General features: G+C 50.2%; 1 protein-coding gene across 2 annotated transcripts in view; it reads right to left on the bottom strand.

Moving 5' to 3' along the window:
• vap (vascular associated protein) overlaps positions 1-18,606 on the bottom strand; it is a 59,331-nt gene that overhangs the window by 9,150 nt on the left and 31,575 nt on the right. The window contains exons 7-8 of one of the 2 annotated variants that reach the window (XM_086000092.1): positions 17,839-18,001; positions 2,525-2,716 (exon numbers count right to left, since the gene is read on the bottom strand). In XM_086000092.1, coding sequence (XP_085856218.1) covers positions 2,525-2,716; positions 17,839-18,001 — 355 coding nt within the window. The remainder of the gene's footprint in view (positions 1-2,524; positions 2,717-17,838; positions 18,002-18,606) is intronic. The other variant, XM_086000094.1, reaches the window with a different exon arrangement.

The following is an 18,606-nucleotide window of genomic DNA, read 5'->3' as shown; positions in this document are numbered from 1 at the left end:
GAGAGGGGGGAGGGAGGGTGGGGAGGGGGAGTGGGGAGAGGAGGGAGTGGGGAGAGGAGGGAGTGGGGAGAGGAGGGAGGGAGAGGGAGGAGAGAGGGAGGGGGAGTGGGGAGAGGAGGGAGGTGGAGAGGGGGGAGTGGGGAGAGGAGGGGAGAGGAGGAGGGAGGAGAGCGGGGGAGTTTTATTAACTCTTCACTGCACTCACCGACTGGGCTGCGGCCTTTCCGCTTCATCCCCCTCCACCCGCCCAGCCCAGCCCAGCCCAGGGCACTGAGGCTAGTTCTCATTCCCCGACTGCTGACAGCACAGACACACAGGATGGAAGTTGGGATCTCCCAGCACGGTGTGTCTCAGTGCCTCATGGAGAGCTGAGCTCTCCGGATCCCATTCCATCTCCCCTCTCTCATTCCCTCCCCACAGCTCCCCCAAGTCAGTCTTCTGCCTTGTGCTCATGAGAGAGGGAGAGAAAGAGAATAGATCTGCGTTTATGTGTTCAACCATAAATGTATTTTGATGCTTTGGCAACATAAGATGTACCTTATCATGCCAATAAAGCGATTTTGAATTGAATTGAATTGAAAGAGGTAGATAGAGAGGGAGGGACCTAGAGCTGGGGGAAGAGAGAGAGTGAACCAAATCATTAAACAAAGCAAAGAAACCTACCTGGAACATTGGAACAAAATAACCAAAAGCCAAAGCAGATTAGAATGTTACCGGGCCCTAAAAAGAGAATATAAACTGGCAGACTATCTCTCGGCCATCAGAGACACAAAACAGAGACAGACCCTCACCAGGTACAGACTAAGCGACCACCAACTGGCAATTGAAAAAGGAAGATACAAGAAATCCTGGCAGCCTAGAGAGAATAGAATATGTGATCAATGTCTGGCCGGCGAGGTTGAGACAGAGATGCATTTCCTCCTAAAATGCGAAAAATTCAACACATCAAGAAACATATTATTTGACAAGCTCAGCCAAACAACCCCAGATTTCAAGGAATTGGATGACCTGTCAAAATTAAGATTAGTCCTGGGAGAAGGAGACAGACCATACCTTGGTGCCAAATATGTAACAACATGTCACAACCTGAGGACTGTTTAAAATTAATACTGAATGTACCCACTGATGTACAAAGACTGTTTAAATTAATATTGTTTAAAGTAATATTGTATGTACCCAACGAAGGTCAAAATTGTTTGACACCTACAGAATGTTGGAAAACTGTACTTTTTGTTATGTAAGCTTTGGCAATATGGTTCCCTGTAAACTTTCATGCCAATAAAGCATTTGAATTGAATTGAATTGAAATTGACAGAGGTAGATAGAGAGGGAGGGACCTAGAGCTGGGGGAAGAGAGAGAGACAGAGACACGGAATGAGAAACACAGGGAGGTGGACAGAGAGAGGGATGGGAACGGAGAGAAGGCAGGGAGTCTCGCTCGTGTCCTTTATGCTGCCCCATTTTTTGTGGGTGTGCGGTAATTTGACGGAAAGAATAAATCTGTCTATTAAATCTAGTTCTTTAAATCTGTCTGAACAGAACAAAGCGACAAGGACACAACCGAAGAGGCACAGAGACCCGGCCAGCCGTGCTTATTAATCAGACAATTTTCACAACTTGCTGGCACTAATTAACCTTCCGAGGTGTGGCAGATGAACCAGTGCTCACGCCTCATAAATCAGCCCGTCAGTGGCCCAGCCAGAAGCAGGTCCGACCCCGGTGATTAATGAGCCCTCGCCGCGTGTTTCCCGCGATCGTCGCCGCCCTTCCCAGTCGTTCATTTGCATGTGTCGCCACTTCTCCATTTTAACACACTTTGTGGTGTAATTTCCATGTTAATTAAATCCGTCACCTTCGATCTCCGAGGTGTGATATTTCATTCAGCTGGCAGCGTTTCAAATAGGGAGGCAGCAAGATCTCCAGGGAGTCATACTGCACACTGCGAGTACTGCGCCTGAGAGCAGGAGCGGCCAAGTTTTTCGCCCTCGGGGGGGGGGGGGGGGGCACTTGGATGGTCCCACAAGGCCTTGGGCAGGGGCCAGGGATAGAAGTTAAATAACAACAGAAAATACTGGAAAAACTCAGCAGGCCAGGCAACATCCGTGGAGAGAGAAACAGAATTAACGTTTCAGATCGAGAATCTTGCCGTTCTGATGAAGGGTCTTCGACCTGAAACGTTGACACTGTTTCTCTCTCCGCCGATGCTGCCCTGGCCTGCTGAGTTTTTCCAGCGTTTTCTGTTGTTATTTCGGATTTCCAGCATCCGCAGTATTTTGCTATCGTGACAGAATTTAAATCCCTGCTCCCATCAATTTGCAGATACCAGGGCAGTCACAATTACAATAGTATTTACAGCACAGAAACAGGCCATTCGGCCCAACAGGTCCGTGCCAGTTGTTAGGGAACTGTGGGGGTTTGAACCTAGAGGTAGGTCACAGATCTCTCTGCTCCGCCCACTCCGTTCCCACCTTCTCCCTCGGGTTGGGGCAAGATGTGGGACCAGCAGCGATGGCCGTTCTCTTACCTGCTTTTCGTCTGGTCGATTTTGGCCTCAATCAACAAGATCTTGAACCTCTTCAGGACAGCGATGGCGACGGCCGCCATGACAACCACGAGACTGAGCACCACACCAAAGGCAATTCCAATCAGGCTCTGCCGGGTCATCCTGTGGTCACACCGGGAGCCCATGAACCAGTAATCACTGCCCACAGGGCACCTGCAATATAACGGGATCCTGATTGGCTGGCGTCATGGATACATAGAATCACAGAATCTTACAGCACAGGAGGAGGCCATTCGGCCCATCGTATCGGTGTCGGCTCTTTGAAAGAGCTGTCCAATTAATCCCACACTCCGGCTTGTTCCCCAAAACCCAGCAAATTAGTCCTCTTCAAGTACATGTCCAATTGCCGTTTGAAAGTTACTCTGGAATCTGTTTCAACCACCGTTTCACACAGTACATTCCAGATCATCACAACCCTCTCTATGAAAAAAATTCTCCTAATTTCCCCTCCAGTTCTTATGCAATTATTTTAAATCTATGGCCTCTTTTTTTTAATGTTATTTGTTCATGGGATGTGGGCGTCGCTGGCAAGGCCGGCATTTATTGCCCATCCCTAGTTGCCCTTGAGAAGGTGGTGGTGAGCCGCCTTCTTGAACCGCTGCAGTCCGTGTGGTGAAGGTGCTCCCACAGTGCTGTTAGGGAGGGAGTTCCAGGATTTTGACACAGCGACGATGAAGGAACAGCCGATATATTTCGAAGTCAGGATGGTGTGTGACTTGGAGGGGAACTTGGAGGTGGTGGTGTTCCCATGCGCCTGCTGCCCTTGTCCTTCTAGGTGGAAGAGGTCGCGGGTTTGGGAGGTGCTGCTGAAGAAGCCTTGGCGAGTTGCTGCAGTGCATCTTATAGATGGTGCACACTGCAGCCACGGTGCGCCGGTGGTGGAGGGAGTGAATGTTTAAGGTGGTGGATGGGGTGCCAATCAAGTGGGCTGCTTTGTCCTGGATGGTGTCGAGCTTCTTGAGTGTTGTTGGAGCTGCACTCATCCAGGCAAGTGGAGAGTATTCCATCACACTCCTTACTTGTGCCTTGTAGATGGTGGAAAGGCTTTGGGGAGTCAGGAGGTGAGACACTCCCCGCAGAATACCCAGCCTCTGACCTGCTCTTGTAACCACAGTATTTATGTGGCTGGTCCAGTCAATGGTGACCCCCAAGATGTTAATGGTGGGGGATTCGACGATGGTAATGCCGTAGAATATCATGCGGCGGTGGTTAGATTCTCGCTTGTTGGAGATAGTCATTGCCTGGCACTTCTGTGGTGTGAATGTTATCTGCTACTTATCAGCCCAAGCCTGAACGTCGTCCAGGTCTTGCTGCATGCGGGCATGGACTGCTTCATTATCTGAGGAGTTGCGAACAGAACTGAACACTATGCAGTCATCAGCGAACATCCCTATTTCTGACCTTATGATGGAGGGAAGGTCAGTGATGAAGCAGCTGAAGATGGTTGGGCCTAGGACACTGCCCTGAGGAAATCCTGCAGCGATGTCCTGGGGCTGTGATGTTTGGCCTCCAACCACCACAACCATCTTCCTTTGTGCTAGGTATGACTCCAGCCAGTGGAGAGTTTTCCACCTGATTCCCATTGACTTCAGTTCTACTAGGGCTCCTTGATACCAGACTCGGTCAAATGCTGCCTTGATGTCAAGGGCAGTCACTCTCACCTCACCTCTGGAATTCAGCTCCTTTGTCCATGTTTGGACCAAGGCTGTAATGAGATCGGGAGCTGAGTGTGTAGTGTATGTACCCGTCTACCTTTAAGGAAACTATTGTATGTAACCGTTCACCTTTAAGAGAACTACTTTAGGTGTGGCACTACTTGTTTGGCTTCTGTATACTGTAATACCGACAGTGACCACACCAGTATATAAGTGTTGTGGCAGGATTGCTGGGGCAGATTCGCCCTGACCTTCGAATAGTAAAGACCTGTTTGTTTGTTACTCCTGAAGTCTGTGTCGTTATTAACTGTACAACCCACAGACTTTACAGTGGCGACGAGTCCGATCGTACCCTGCGGCAAGACTACCAAAGCAACTAAAGAGCGTCGAAGAGAGGCAACCGCCCTCGTCGTTCTGCTGGGAGAAAACACGAGGCTGCAGCAACAGAAAGGAGGAAGACTTTAGCGACAAAAGCTTCCATCAGCAACAGGCACTGACTACCCTTCTACCACGGTGCGGAGTGAGCCGATCAGCAGGAAACAAGGCGGCCGCGGAGACTGTGAGTAGGGGAAGGTGTAACGAAATCCGGAGGATAAGGGCTGTGCACTCGACCACGGTCGAGGGGGAGCAGAGCTGGTCAGGAAGGCGGGTCCAACGGTGTCGTGAGATAGCCGGACCGTGATCGGCGGGAAAAGCCGGGCAGCGACCGAAGCCACGAAGCGCTGAGACCGGGAGCAGGCGCGGGAAGAGAGAAACTCAGCCGCAGCCGGGGAGGGAAGCACCGGACTGCGTGAGGGCTGGGAGGCGAACGGGAACAGAGCGTGTGGGAGAGGCAGAGCCGACCAAAGGAGGCTGCGTGAGAGCCAGTCCAGCGGCTGAACTGTCCTCCACCAACGGGGTACCCAGCGCCGGTAGAGCCGAACGTGGGAGAGAGAGAGACAGAGCCGAGCAAGGGGAGAGAGACTGCGCGAGAGCCAGCCCAGCGGCTGAACTGTTCTCCGTGAACGGGGTACCCAGCGCCGGTAGAGCCGTGCGAGCGGGAGAGAAAGACAGAGCCGAGTAAGGGGAGCTGTGCGGAAGCCAGCCCAGCGGCTGAACCTGTCCGCTGTGGGGAAAGCGTACCCCTCCCACCAGGGAAGAAACGCGGGAAGCCGCCATTAGGCGGCGAAGACGACAGAAGCGGGAAACCGCCATTGAAGTGGGCGGGGAGAGAAGGAAAGAGCGGGAAACCGCCATTTTTGCGGGAAAAACCGCCATCTTAGAAATAAATAAATAATAAATAAGAATTTAAAGAAATACTTGTGCTGCTCCCAAGGAAAGGAAGATGCCTAAGCGAGGGAATATTAACGATTTTAATTCTGAGATAGAAGACTGGGCCATGTACGTGGAACGCATCGAGATCTATTGTGAAGCCAACAAAATAGAGGAAGACGACAAAGCGATAACATTGCTAAACTCGATGGGCGCAAAGACATACGGGCTCTTGAAGCATCTACTAGCACCAGCTAAACCGGCGGATCAGACTTTCGAAGGGATTGTGGCTGTTCTGAAGGACCACTTGAACCCCACACCATTGATGTTGGCTGAACGATTCAAATTCTATGCAAGAACGCAACGGAAAGACGAAAGCAACGCGGAATATTTGGTCGAACTGCGTAGGCTAGCGAAATGCTGCCAGTTCGGAGGGAATCTGACAGAGGCACTGCGAGACAAGTTCGTATGTGGATTGTCCAAAGAAGGGACGCAAAAGCGACTACTGGAAGAGAACGACCTCACACTAGACAGGGCTGTTCTTATAGCTGCATCGCACGAAGCCGCAGCGAAAGGAACGGCAGAAATGCAGCTGAAGGCGGCGGCACTCGGGGTGGACCAAATTACCTCGAATACAACAAAATGCTATCGTTGTGGGAAGACAACGCACGACCAGAATCAATGCTGGTTTAAGAACCAAGAATGTAGGAAATGTGGCAAACTGGGTCACATCGCAAAGGTATGCCGGTCAGGGAAGAAGACCAACAACCAAAGGAAGCCACCACAAGAAAAGTACAGCAAGGTACACAAGGTGGCTGAGAAGAGTTCAGACGAACAGAATTCAGACTCAGACCCAAACAACCAGGAGCTGGGTAGTCTGAGAATTCACAATGTGGGGAGGGAAGCTGATCTACAAACTATCTGGGTCATGCTAAGAATAGCTGGAGTCCAAGTAAGAATGGAGTTGGACACTGGATCAGCTCTATCAGTCATCAATCGAAGGGACTACCACCGGCTATTCTCTCACATACCCTTAAGGAATACCAAGTTCGTATTACAGACATACACGGGGCATAAGGTATACCCCATGGGGAAGATAAGAGTCAAGGTGAGAGATAGGGGTAAAGAACACCCAAGAATGAACTTGTACGTATTATCTGAGGGAGGACCACCACTTCTAGGACGAGAGTGGATCAAGAAAATAGACATGGAATGGCACTATCTAAAAGCCATAATGAGTGAGGACTCGGTGCAAGCTATCAGCTCAGATTCTGAAACGGATGACGATAAGACCAACTCAAATATGGAAGACAAGGCTAAAATGAACTTGCCGACTATGGTGGAGAAAACGAAGACATGCATAAAGGCTTATGCTACCGAGAAGAATAAAGCTTCAGAGCAGAACTCCAGTTTGACAGAGAATTCTGAGCCTGTTCAAGTTAAGGACTTATCCACGACGGAAGAACACCGAACTCGGACTCAAACTTATTTCAAAGTACGACGACAATTAGAACAGTTGAGTTACCGTCTCGTACAAGAGATGAAAACAATGGAAAAGTTCTGGGACACCGAATGGGAGAACCTGGAAAGACAGCAGAGGCAGCTAGCTCAAGCAAAGAGCGACCATAGAGCCATCGTGACCAATTACCGATCACATCTCCCTTATGATGTTCAGGAGTTAGAATATTTGCATGATCTAGAGATACAGCATAAAGGCAAACCACGCTACACTGAGGATTTTGTTCTGCAATTGGAGACGGAGCTAGTGCAGGCAAGGTTAAGAGAAGCTGAATCGCAGTGTGCACTTAAAGATATGCAGAAAAAAATCTTGGACATGGAAAAGAGAAACGCTTCTTTACCTGATGTGAATAATGTGGCCATGTTGCAAGAGGAGCTTATAGGGGCGAAACTGAAAGAAGCTAAGCAAAGGATGTTGGAACTTGAAACACAGAACCAAATCAGCAGTAACCAGCTATGTCGAGCAGAGAAGGAGTGCTGTGGTCTACATGAGAAGGTGCAATATCTCTCAGCCCAGAATAAGGGACTACTCACTCAGTTAAATGAAAGTAATCGGAAAATGGCTGAGATAGACTGCAGGAATAAAGAAGATTTGATGGCAGTGAGACTTCGAGAGGCAGATAGCATAGCAGCCTTGGCTGAACTCCAACAGGAAATTGCGAAAGAAGCAAATGAAGAGGAATCTTCAGGAAGCCGGGATTTTATTCCAGTTCTTCTCTACGACTCCTTACAAGCAGAGTGTGAGAAGTTGAAAGAACAGTATGAACAGGCCCAGGCTACAATTCTGGAGGGGGTTAACTCGGCAACCTCCGAAAAGCTAGTTTCAGTAGAAGCATATGAACAACTAAAGGTTGAACATGAGCAAGAAGTCCAAAGGCTGCAGGAAATTCTTGATGAGCTCAAGGCCAAGACAGACTCATCGGTAGAAGTTCCATCCATAGATGAGAAATTAGAGGTGAAAGACATGGCAGAACATGAAAGACAAGATGTCCAAGAACTCATAAAAATATTGAAGGAAACCCAAGACAAATATGAGGCGGCAATGTCCGAGGTTCAACAACTTGAAGAACAGATTCAACTGGGAATCCTTTCAGTGGAAGAAAAGGAAACTGTAAGAAACACAGAGACTGTAAGGATGGTCCCTGAACATGAGCTAGAGAGCATCAGGGCGCAACTTTTCCGAGCGCTGAAAGCCAAAGTACAAGAGGAACAGAAGGTGGAAGCATTGGAGGAAAAGGTGGATGAAATGGAGAAGACTCTGATCCACAGTGTTCCCGTGGAAGAGTTAACGGTCAGCCAACTCCTTCATATGCTGAGGGAAAAGACTCTGCAATGGGAACAATCTGAACACGAGCTTCAATCTTCAACGGGAAGGAGTTCGGAGCTCTCAAAAGTTTGGGAAATAGCTGAGGTTGCAAAACAGACTTTACTGGGATGCCAAAAGTACGCTGAATCGCGTCTATGTGAACAACAGAATGTTGAAACAGCTGCTCCAGTAGAAGGATTGAATAGCCCGATCAATCAATCCCCGAGGGAAGGGGAAGTGTTGAAATCACAAATGAGGTCATTAGTGAAGGATTTGCAGGAAACCCAGGAAGAGCGGTGTGGTAAACCACTGTATTGTATATTGCCACCTCTGGGTGGCGCTGTGTATGGAGGCATGCCTCAGCTGACTCCACCCACCACTGTGTGGGTTTCGTTCAGACTTGTTCAGTCACTCACGAAGAAGCATGGTCTCTTCTTAGCTAATAAAAGCCTTATTCATCTCTTCTTTCGACTCATCATCTCTTCTTCGACTCATCACCTTTTATGAAGTAATTGATAAGCGTATCAATTTTATTAGCTAAAAGTTAAATGGCGACACCTGAGGAGCAACAACAGCAACGGATACAGCAGACATTGCTGAGAGCCCTCAGACCACCACGCCTGGACCTCGACCCTCAAGATGTGGGTGCATCAGCCAAGTTTGAACACTGGCTGAGCTGCTTTGAATCCTTCCTCGCAATCTCACAGGTTACAGAGGAGGATCACAAACTGAAAATTTTGACCGCCCAGGTGAGCCATCAAGTATATATGCTAATCCGGGACTCTAATACGTACGTGGCGGCCCTCGAGCTACTAAAAGGGCAATATACGCGCCCAGTGAACACAATTTACGCCCGACACCTCTTGGGATCCCGCAGGCAGCAACCGGGAGAATCGGTAGGGGCATTTGCACGGGCGCTACTGGCACTCTGCAGAGACTGCGATTGTAAAGCGGTAACGGCTGTGGAGCACGCGCAGGGACTCGCCTGTGATGCCTTCGTCAGGGGCCTCCAGTCAGACCACACCCGGCAGAGACTGCTAGAAAGCAAGGAACCCGACCTGAAGACGGCCATTGCCCTTGCGCTCTCGTTAGAGGAGGCCCACCGAAACCTCGAGGCATACCCCCGTAACGGCGCCGAGACATGGCAATCGAAACCGTGGGACACGGGACCGCCGCCCCCGGCACCAACCGCTGCAGCGACCCAACCGAGACAGCAGCCTCCGGTAAGAACTGCTTCGATGCCCAGTAACCAGGCCCAAAAATGCTATTTCTGTGGCCAGTTAAAACATCCCAGAGCGCACTGCCCAGCTAAGACAGCTACCTGCTCGGGCTGCGGGAAGAAAGGCCATTACGCTAACGCCTGCAAGGGGAAGCCAGCCAGCAGCGCAGCGTGCGGGCCGTGGGAGCAGCCATCTTATCCGCCATTTTGTGTACCCCCGGCCGCATGGCATCCGCCGCCATCGTATCCAACGCACTCAACCGCCATTTCGTCACCGGAACCGACCACCGTCTCGGCGGATGACTATAGTGACTCACTAAGCCACATACTGGCCTCCGTGACGCTGGATCAAGGCCACCCTCACCATCTATCCAGCTCCATGATGGATATCGCGGTAAACGGCCGCGCCACCAGTTGCCTGATCGACAGCGGGAGCACAGAGAGTTTCGTCCACCCCGACACGGTACGTAGCCACTCCCTCACGATTCTGCCAACGCACCATCGCATTTCTATGGCGTCCAAGTCCCAGTCAATGGACATCAGCGGCTACTGTGTGGTGACCCTGTCAGTAGGGGGCACTGAATATCAAAAATTTAAACTGCTAGTCCTGCCCCGTCTTTGCACTGCCGTCCTGCTAGGGTTGGATTTTCAGTGCCACCTTAATAGTGTCACACTAGCATACGGTGGACCCCTCCCCCCACTCACAGTCTGCAACCAACAACTTTTAAATCGCCCGCTGCAAACCACCTGCAGCCTTTCCACATTAAAAGTCCCCCCCCCTCCCCTGTTCGCTAACCTCACCCGCGACTGTAAACCCATCGCTACCAAAAGCAGGCGGTACAGTGCCGGGGACAGAGCTTTTATCAGCTCTGAGGTGGAGCGGCTCTTGAAGGAGGGCATTATCGAAGGTAGCACTAGCCCCTGGCGAGCCCAGGTTGTAGTCGTTAAAACCACTGCAAAACGCCGCATGGTAATCGACTACAGCCAAACCATAAACCGGTACACCCAGCTGGACGCGTACCCCCTCCCTCGCATATCTGATATGGTCAATCAGATTGCGCAATACAAAGTATTCTCCACCATCGACCTTAAGTCAGCGTACCACCAGCTGCCCATCCGCCATGAGGACCGCCAGTATACTGCCTTCGAGGCAAACGGCCGCCTCTACCACTTCCTTCGGGCCCCCTTCGGCGTCACCAACGGGGTTTCGGTCTTCCAAAGGGAGATGGACCGAATGGTTGACCAGAACGCGCTGCGGGCAACCTTCCCCTATTTGGATAACGTCACCATCTGCGGCCACGACCAGCAGGACCACGACGTTAATCTAGCAAATTTCCTCCGTACGGCCCAACGGCTGAACCTAACGTACAATAAGGAAAAATGTATGTTTCACACCAAGCGCCTGGCCATCCTCGGCTGCGTGGTGGAGAACGGAGTCATCGGGCCCGACCCCGACAGAATGCGCCCCCTAATGGAGCTACCCCTTCCCCACTGCCAAAAAGCACTGAAGAGATGCCTGGGGTTTTTCTCCTACTACGCCCAGTGGGTGCCCCTCTATGCAGACAAAGCCAGGCCCCTCATCAAAGCCACCTCCTTCCCCCTGACACCAGAGGCGTGTGCAGCCTTCACTCTTATCAAGAACGATATCGCGAAGGCCGCAATGCACGCGGTGGATGAGTCCATCCCCTTCCAAGTGGAGAGCGATGCCTCCGACTTCGCCCTAGCCGCGACCCTTAACCAGGCGGGCAGACCCGTGGCCTTTTTCTCAAGGACCCTCCAGGGCCCCGAGACGAGACACTTCTCCGTCGAAAAGGAGGCCCAGGCTATTGTAGAAGCGGTGCGTCACTGGAGACATTACCTGGCCGGGAAACGATTTACCCTGCTCACTGACCAGCGTTCAGTAGCTTTTATGTTTAATAATAAGCAGAGGGGTAAAATCAAGAACGACAAGATCTTGAGGTGGAGAATCGAACTCTCCACCTACAATTATGATATCTTGTATCGGCCAGGGAAACTCAATGAGCCCCCAGATGCCCTATCACGTGGTACATGCGCCAACGCGCAGAGTGATAGGCTGCAGTCCCTCCACAATGACCTCTGCCACCCGGGGGTCACCAGGTTTTTCCATTTTATCAAATCCCGTAACCTGCCCTACTCCATCGAGGAGGTCAGGACCATGACCAAGAGCTGCCAAATCTGCGCCGAGTGCAAACCGCACTTCTATAGGCCGGACAGAGCAAGCCTGATCAAGGCCACCCGCCCCTTCGAACGCCTGAGCGTCGATTTTAAAGGGCCCCTCCCCTCCGCTGACCGCAATGTGTACTTCCTCAACATAGTTGATGAGTACTCCCGTTTCCCCTTTGCCATCCCTTGCCCAGACATGACCAGTACCACGGTCATCAAGTGTCTGAATGACATCTTCGCTCTGTTCGGGTTCCCCAGCTATATACATAGCGACAGGGGCTCATCGTTCATGAGCGACGAACTTCGGCAGTACCTGCTAACAAGAGGTATCGCCACGAGCAGGACCACCAGTTACAACCCCCGGGGGAACGGCCAGGTGGAAAGGGAGAACGCGACGGTTTGGAAGGCAGTCCTCTTAGCACTAAAATCTAAGGGCCTTCCGACCTCCCACTGGCAGGAGGTCCTCCCTGCAGCGCTCCACTCCATTCAGTCACTGCTTTGTACTGCCACTAATGCGACCCCTCATGAGAAAATGTTCGTTTTCCCCCGGAAGTCTACATCGGGAACCTCGCTACCGGCATGGTTGACTTCTCCTGGGCCCGTCCTACTGCGGAGGCACGTGAGGACGCATAAAACGGACCCCCTGGTCGAGCGGGTGCACCTCCTACACGCCAACCCCCAGTATGCCTGGGTGACATACCCAGACGGGCGGGAGGACACGTTCTCCATACGAGATCTCGCACCCTCGGGTACCCCTGAATTACCACCGTTATCCCCCTTACCACCGTTATCCCCCTTACCACTGTTATCCCCCACCACCCCTCCCAACCCAACCCTTGCAGACGGCATGCCAAAGCCCCAGGAATCTTCGCCAACCACCCAGACACCAGACCCGACGTCGGATGCTGTAACACCACCGCCGCCACCACGACGATCAGGACGTCAGACAAGGCCTCCTGATAGACTTAACTTGTAGTACCCTTCACCCCGCCGGACTTCACATTAAACAAGGGGTGAATGTGGTAAACCACTGTATTGTATATTGCCACCTCTGGGTGGCGCTGTGTATGGAGGCATGCCTCAGCTGACTCCACCCACCACTGTGTGGGTTTCGTTCAGACTTGTTCAGTCACTCACGAAGAAGCATGGTCTCTTCTTAGCTAATAAAAGCCTTATTCATCTCTTCTTTCGACTCATCATCTCTTCTTCGACTCATCACCTTTTATGAAGTAATTGATAAGCGTATCAAGCGGGATGAAGATGAATGCATGAAGAAGTCTTTTCAAGAAAGATGTCTAGGGAAGGAACCACAGTCAGCTAACGTCCAGATGGGTAAGGAGGAAGTAGAAGGCCCTCTCGCTGGCCTAACTCAGGACGACCCCGAATATTACCATGACCTGTTGAGTGACACTGAATATTACGAGGATCTGGTCTGCCCAAGTTGTGAGGAAAACTCCCAAAGTGCTGAAATCAGGATGAAACACTTAAGGTCTAAGGAACATAGAGAGTTGGTGGCGCTACAGCTGGCAGCCGAGAAAGGAGCCCCGAGAGTCTCAAAAAGGCAGAAAAGAAAAAGAAGAGGCAGAAGACAATAACTATCTAAAATATTATCACTTCTACCAGCTCAGGAGGGGACCTACGAAAGGAGCTAAATTAGTTGAAAAGTGGGAAATTATCAAGACAGCCAGTTGGTTATAAAAGTCGGCACTGCTGGTTCAACAGGACGAAAGTTCAAGCTGTTACGTCAAGGAAAAGGCTATGGAGGAGTCACACTATCCATGTGAACCGGCTACACCAAAGAGATGTTGTTCGGACCAAGTCAAGATCGGAGACTGAATCTGTGAACTGTTCCCGCAGAGACTGACCTTGTGGACTGTTTCCCACCGAGATTATATCTGTAAAGTGTTTTATATGAAGTTGAAGATATGTATGTTTAATGGGGACTCTGTAAGTAATAAGCTAAAAAGGGAGGATTGTAGTGTATGTACCCGTCTACCTTTAAGGAAACTATTGTATGTAACCGTCCACCTTTAAGAGAACTACTTTAGGTGTGGCACTACTTGTTTGGCTTCTGTATACTGTAATACCGACAGTGACCACACCAGTATATAAGTGTTGTGGCAGGATTGCTGGGGCAGATTCGCCCTGACCTTCGAATAGTAAAGACCCGTTTGTTTGTTACTCCTGAAGTCTGTGTCGTTATTAACAGTACAACCCCCAGACTTTACAGTGGTCTTGGCGGAACCCAAACTGGGCATCAGTGAGCAGGTTATTGGTGAGTAAGTGCCGCTTGATAGCACTGTCGACGACACCTTCCATCACTTTGCTGATGATTGAGAGTAGACTGATGGGACGGTAATTGCCAAAGGAAACCGTTTCTCCCTACTTGCTCTATCAAAACCCCTCATCATTTTGAAAACATCTCTCAAGTCTCCCCTTAACTTTTTCTACTCTAAGGAGAACAATCCCAGCTTCTCCAATCTCTCTACATAACTGAAGTCCCTCATTCCTGGTATCATCCTGGTAAATCTCCTCTGTACCCTCTCCCAAGGCCTTGACATCTTTCCTAAGGTGTGGTGCCCAGAATTGTCCACAATACTCCAGCTGAGGCCTAACCAGTGAGTTGTAAAGGTTTAGCGTGACTTTCTTATTTTTATATTCAATGTCTCCATTTACAAAGTCAAGTATCCCCTACGCTTTCTTCACCGCCTTCTCACCTTGCCCTGCCACCATCAATGATTTGTGAATGTGCACCCCCAGGTCCCTCTGATCTTGTACGCCTCCTCAAATTAGTACCATTTAGATTTTACTGCCTCGCCATGTTGTTCCTCCCAAAGTGCATCACTTCACACTTATTCACATTAAATTGCAGCTGCCGTGTGTCTGTCCATTTCACCAGTCTACGTCCTCCTGAAATCTGATACTATCCTGCTCACTATTTATATTGCCAAGTTTTGCATCATCCACAAACTTAAATTGTACTCCCTGTACCTAAATCCAGGTCATTTATATACAATGGTCCTAAATACTGACCCCTGGGGGACCCCACTGCATCCTTCTCTCCAGTCAGAAAACCATCCGTTCACCACTACTGTCTGCCTCCTCTCCCTTAGCCAATTACGTACTCATGTTACCACCGTCCCTTTAATCCCACGTATTCTATTTTCCAAATAAGTCTGTTATGTGGTACAGTATCATGGGAGTGAATGGGAAGGGGTTTGGGTCCATTGGGATTCTGTACAATGGGAGTGAATAGGAAGGGGTTTCGTCCATTGGGATTCTATACAGTGGGAGTGAATGGGAAGGGGTTTGGTCCATTGGGATTCTGTACAGTGGGAGTGAATGGGAAGGGGTTTGGTCCATTGGGATTCTGTACAATGGGAGTGAATGGGAAGGGGTTTGGTCCATTGGGATTCTTTGCAATGGGAGTGAATGGGAAGGGGTTTGGGTCCATTGGGATTCTGTACAGTGGGAGTGAATGGGAAGGGGTTTGGGTCCATTGGGATTCTTTGCAATGGGAGTGAATGGGAAGGGGTTTGGTCCATTGGGATCCTGTATAATGGGAGTGAATGGGAAGGGGTTTGGTCCATTGGGATTCTGTACAATGGGAGTGAATGGGAAGGGGTTTGGTCCATTGGGATTCTGTACCATGGGAGTGAATGGGAAGGGGTTTGGTCCATTGGGATTCTGTACAATGGGAGTGAATGGGAAGGGGTTTGGTCCATTGGGATTCTGTACCATGGGAGTGAATGGGAAGGGGTTTAGTCCATTGGGATTCTGTACAATAGGAGTGAATGGGAAGGGGTTTGGTCCATTGGGATTCTGTACCATGGGAGTGAATGGGAAGGGGTTTAGTCCATTGGGATTCTGTACAATAGGAGTGAATAGGAAGGGGTTTGGTCCATTGGGATTCTGTACAATGGGAGTGAATGGGAAGGGGTTTGGTCCATTGGGATTCTGTACAGTGGGAAGGGATTTGGTCCATTGGGCCTCCTTCCTGAGGATTGGCCCAATGTTGTTGCCATCTGATACCTCATTCAAGTGGTCGTTCTTCACATTTTGAGCCTAAATAGTGAGCACCGACAGGCTATTCCACCAATGAAAGCGTCACAGCAGAGCCTCACCCCGCCCTTACCCAGTGTCCACCATGTACTGGTGAATTGTGTACTGTGAATGGCATCAGGAGAAGAAACCCTTACTGATTTTACCTCAGGGACCCAACGTCCTGACCACCATCCCAGGCTGGATCAGCTCAGAGAATGGAGATAAACCTCAGACTTCCCCGCTGTGTGTTTGGCTCTTTGTCACACCAGGCAGTGTGTGCGCCCACTGAGCCACCAGCGGAGCTAGTTGGCCCATTTCTGTTTGGCTGGTAGTTAGTTGGTGCTATATAAATACAAGTTGTTGTTGTTGTTGCTGCTGAAACCCTCATCCATTCCTTTGTTACCTCTAGACTTGACTATTCCAACGCACTCCTGGCTGGCCTCCCCATTCTATCCGACGTAAACTTGAGGTGATCCAAAACTCAGCTGCCCGTGTCCTAACTCGCACCAAGTCCCATTCACCCATCACCCCCTGTGCTCGCTGACCTACATTGGCTCCCAGTTAAGCAACGCCTCGATTTCAAAATTCTCATCCTTGTTTTCAAATCCCTCCATGGCCCTCGCCCCTCCCTATCTCTGTAATCTCCTCCAGCCCCACAACCCGCCCCCCCGCCACGAGATATCTGCGCTCCTCTAATTCTGCCCTCTTGGGCATCCCTGATTATAATCCCAGTGGCAGGGGGCGCGGCCGCGCACCGAGGCCCGAAGCCTGGGTGCCTAGCAACGGGAGGCCTGAGGCCTGAGGCCTGGCTTTACTCTCACTCCGTGCGCCGGCTCTGATGGACATCCCGCCCATACACAGGTGTCTGCAGCTTTGTGCTGAAAATGAGCACATACAGAGAAAGTTGAAGAAACTTCGGCGGAAGAATGAACTGTTGGGGAGTGAGCTATCAGAAATCCAGGAAAAACTGCGACTGCAACAGCTGATGAAGGACTTTGTAACAACCAGAGATGCTCAAATACAGACAGAACCTCAACCATGGCACAGAGCGGGTCTCAAAGAGGGCAATGCTTCAAAGGCAGATGAAAAGAGCGATCGGCTGCTACAGATGTACAATGCCCTGCAGAAACGTTACGAAAAAGAAATTAAAACCAACAAGGAGCAGAGCGAAATCATCTCGAAACTCACTGTACGTTCTGCATTTTTGTGTCACAACTGCATCGCAACTCATTCTTTATATAGTGAATGTGTATACATGACATATTGTTGGCTTGAGATGAGCATAAAATCTATAACAGAATAACCCAGGTTCAGAGTCGATACTGAATTTGATCTAAAACAGGACTACAAGCTTATTTATGATGGCCTTTTCTTTTTACTTATGGATAAAAAATTGGTCCACTCAAGGAAACCTTTGTTTTAAAAAAAAAAGGGGGCACGGTGGCATAGCACTGTTGCCTCACAGCGCCAGGGACCCGGATTCAAATCCGGCCTCGGGCGACTGTCTGTGTGGAGTTTGCACATTCTCCCCGTGTTTGCGTGGGTTTCCTCCGGGTGCTCCGGTTTCCTCCCACAGTCCAAAGATGTGCGGGTTAGGTTGATTTGGCTATGATAAATTGACCCTTAGTGTTAGGGGATTAAATACGTGGGGTTACGGGGATAGGGTGGGATGTGTGTTGGTGCAGGCTCGATGGGCCGAAATGGCCTCTATCTGCACTGTGGGGATTCTGTGATTCTGTGAATCGCTCCACCATTGGTGGCCGTGCCTTCTGTTGCCTGGGCCCTAAACTCTGGAATAACTTCTCCGTCTCTCTCTCCATCTTTAAGACGCTCCTTAAAACCGACCTCTTTGACCAAGCTTTTGGTCACCTGCCCTAATTTCTCCTTATGTGGCTCGGTGTCAAATCCTTTGTCTTAAAATACACCTGTGCAGCGCCTTGGGACGTTTTACTAGGTTAAAGGCGCTATATAAATACACATTGTTGTTGTTGTTGGTGTTGTTTGAGAGTGTGTCGGATAGCAGCTGGCACAAGATTCCCGGTCCGTACTGAAGCCAACAATCACTACCAACAAGCCAGTGGAAAAATAGCTCACTTACTGGCACATGGGCTCCTGGCCCCGGCGGTGAGTGCAGATGCCGCTGTTTTTGCAGTAGTCCGTGTGGCAGAGGGACGTACAGGTCACGTTCCTCGTCTCGCTGTGAATGCACTGGAACCCAGTCCGGCAGGAAAACACCTCACCGCACAAACCAATGAAATCCTCTGCAGGGAGAGACATAAAGGCACAAAACAGTTCATTTAATTCATTAATATTTAAGAGGATTGCTCTCCTGAAGGATGCGGCCTCCTGCCTGGGTCCATCTCCAGGGGCTCTCGCCAGCCCTTCACCCAAAGTAGGAATTCCACAACAACAGTGAGGGAACAGGAGGCGGCCATTCAGCCCCTCGAGCCTGTTCCGCCATTCCATTAGATCGTGGCTGATCTGTATCTTAACTCCAGCGACCCGCCTTGGTTCCATAACCCATAATACCCTGGCCTAACAAAAATCTTATCAATCTCAGTTTTGGAATTTTCAGTTGACCCCCGCAACCTCAACAGCTTCTTGGGGGAGAGAGTTCCAGATTCCCACTGCCCTTTGTGTGAAGAAGTGCTTCCTGACATCACCCCTGAACGGCCTGGCTCTAATTTTAAGGTTCTGCCCCCTTGTTCTGGACTCCCCCCACCAGGGGAAATAGTTTCTCTCTCTCTATCCTATCAAATACTTTAATCATCTTAAACACCTCGATCAGATCACCCCTTAATCTTCTGTACTCAAGAAGACTGAAGAGAAGAGGGGACAACAAGGAAAGTATGAGGGGAGACCAGAG

The sequence above is a fragment of the Somniosus microcephalus genome, chromosome 11 (assembly GCF_052327205.1).
Source record: "Somniosus microcephalus isolate GS21.2 chromosome 11, FLI_Smic_1.0, whole genome shotgun sequence".
Classification (NCBI taxonomy): Eukaryota; Metazoa; Chordata; class Chondrichthyes; order Squaliformes; family Somniosidae; genus Somniosus; species Somniosus microcephalus.
This window is presented reverse-complemented; position numbering and strand designations above follow the sequence as displayed.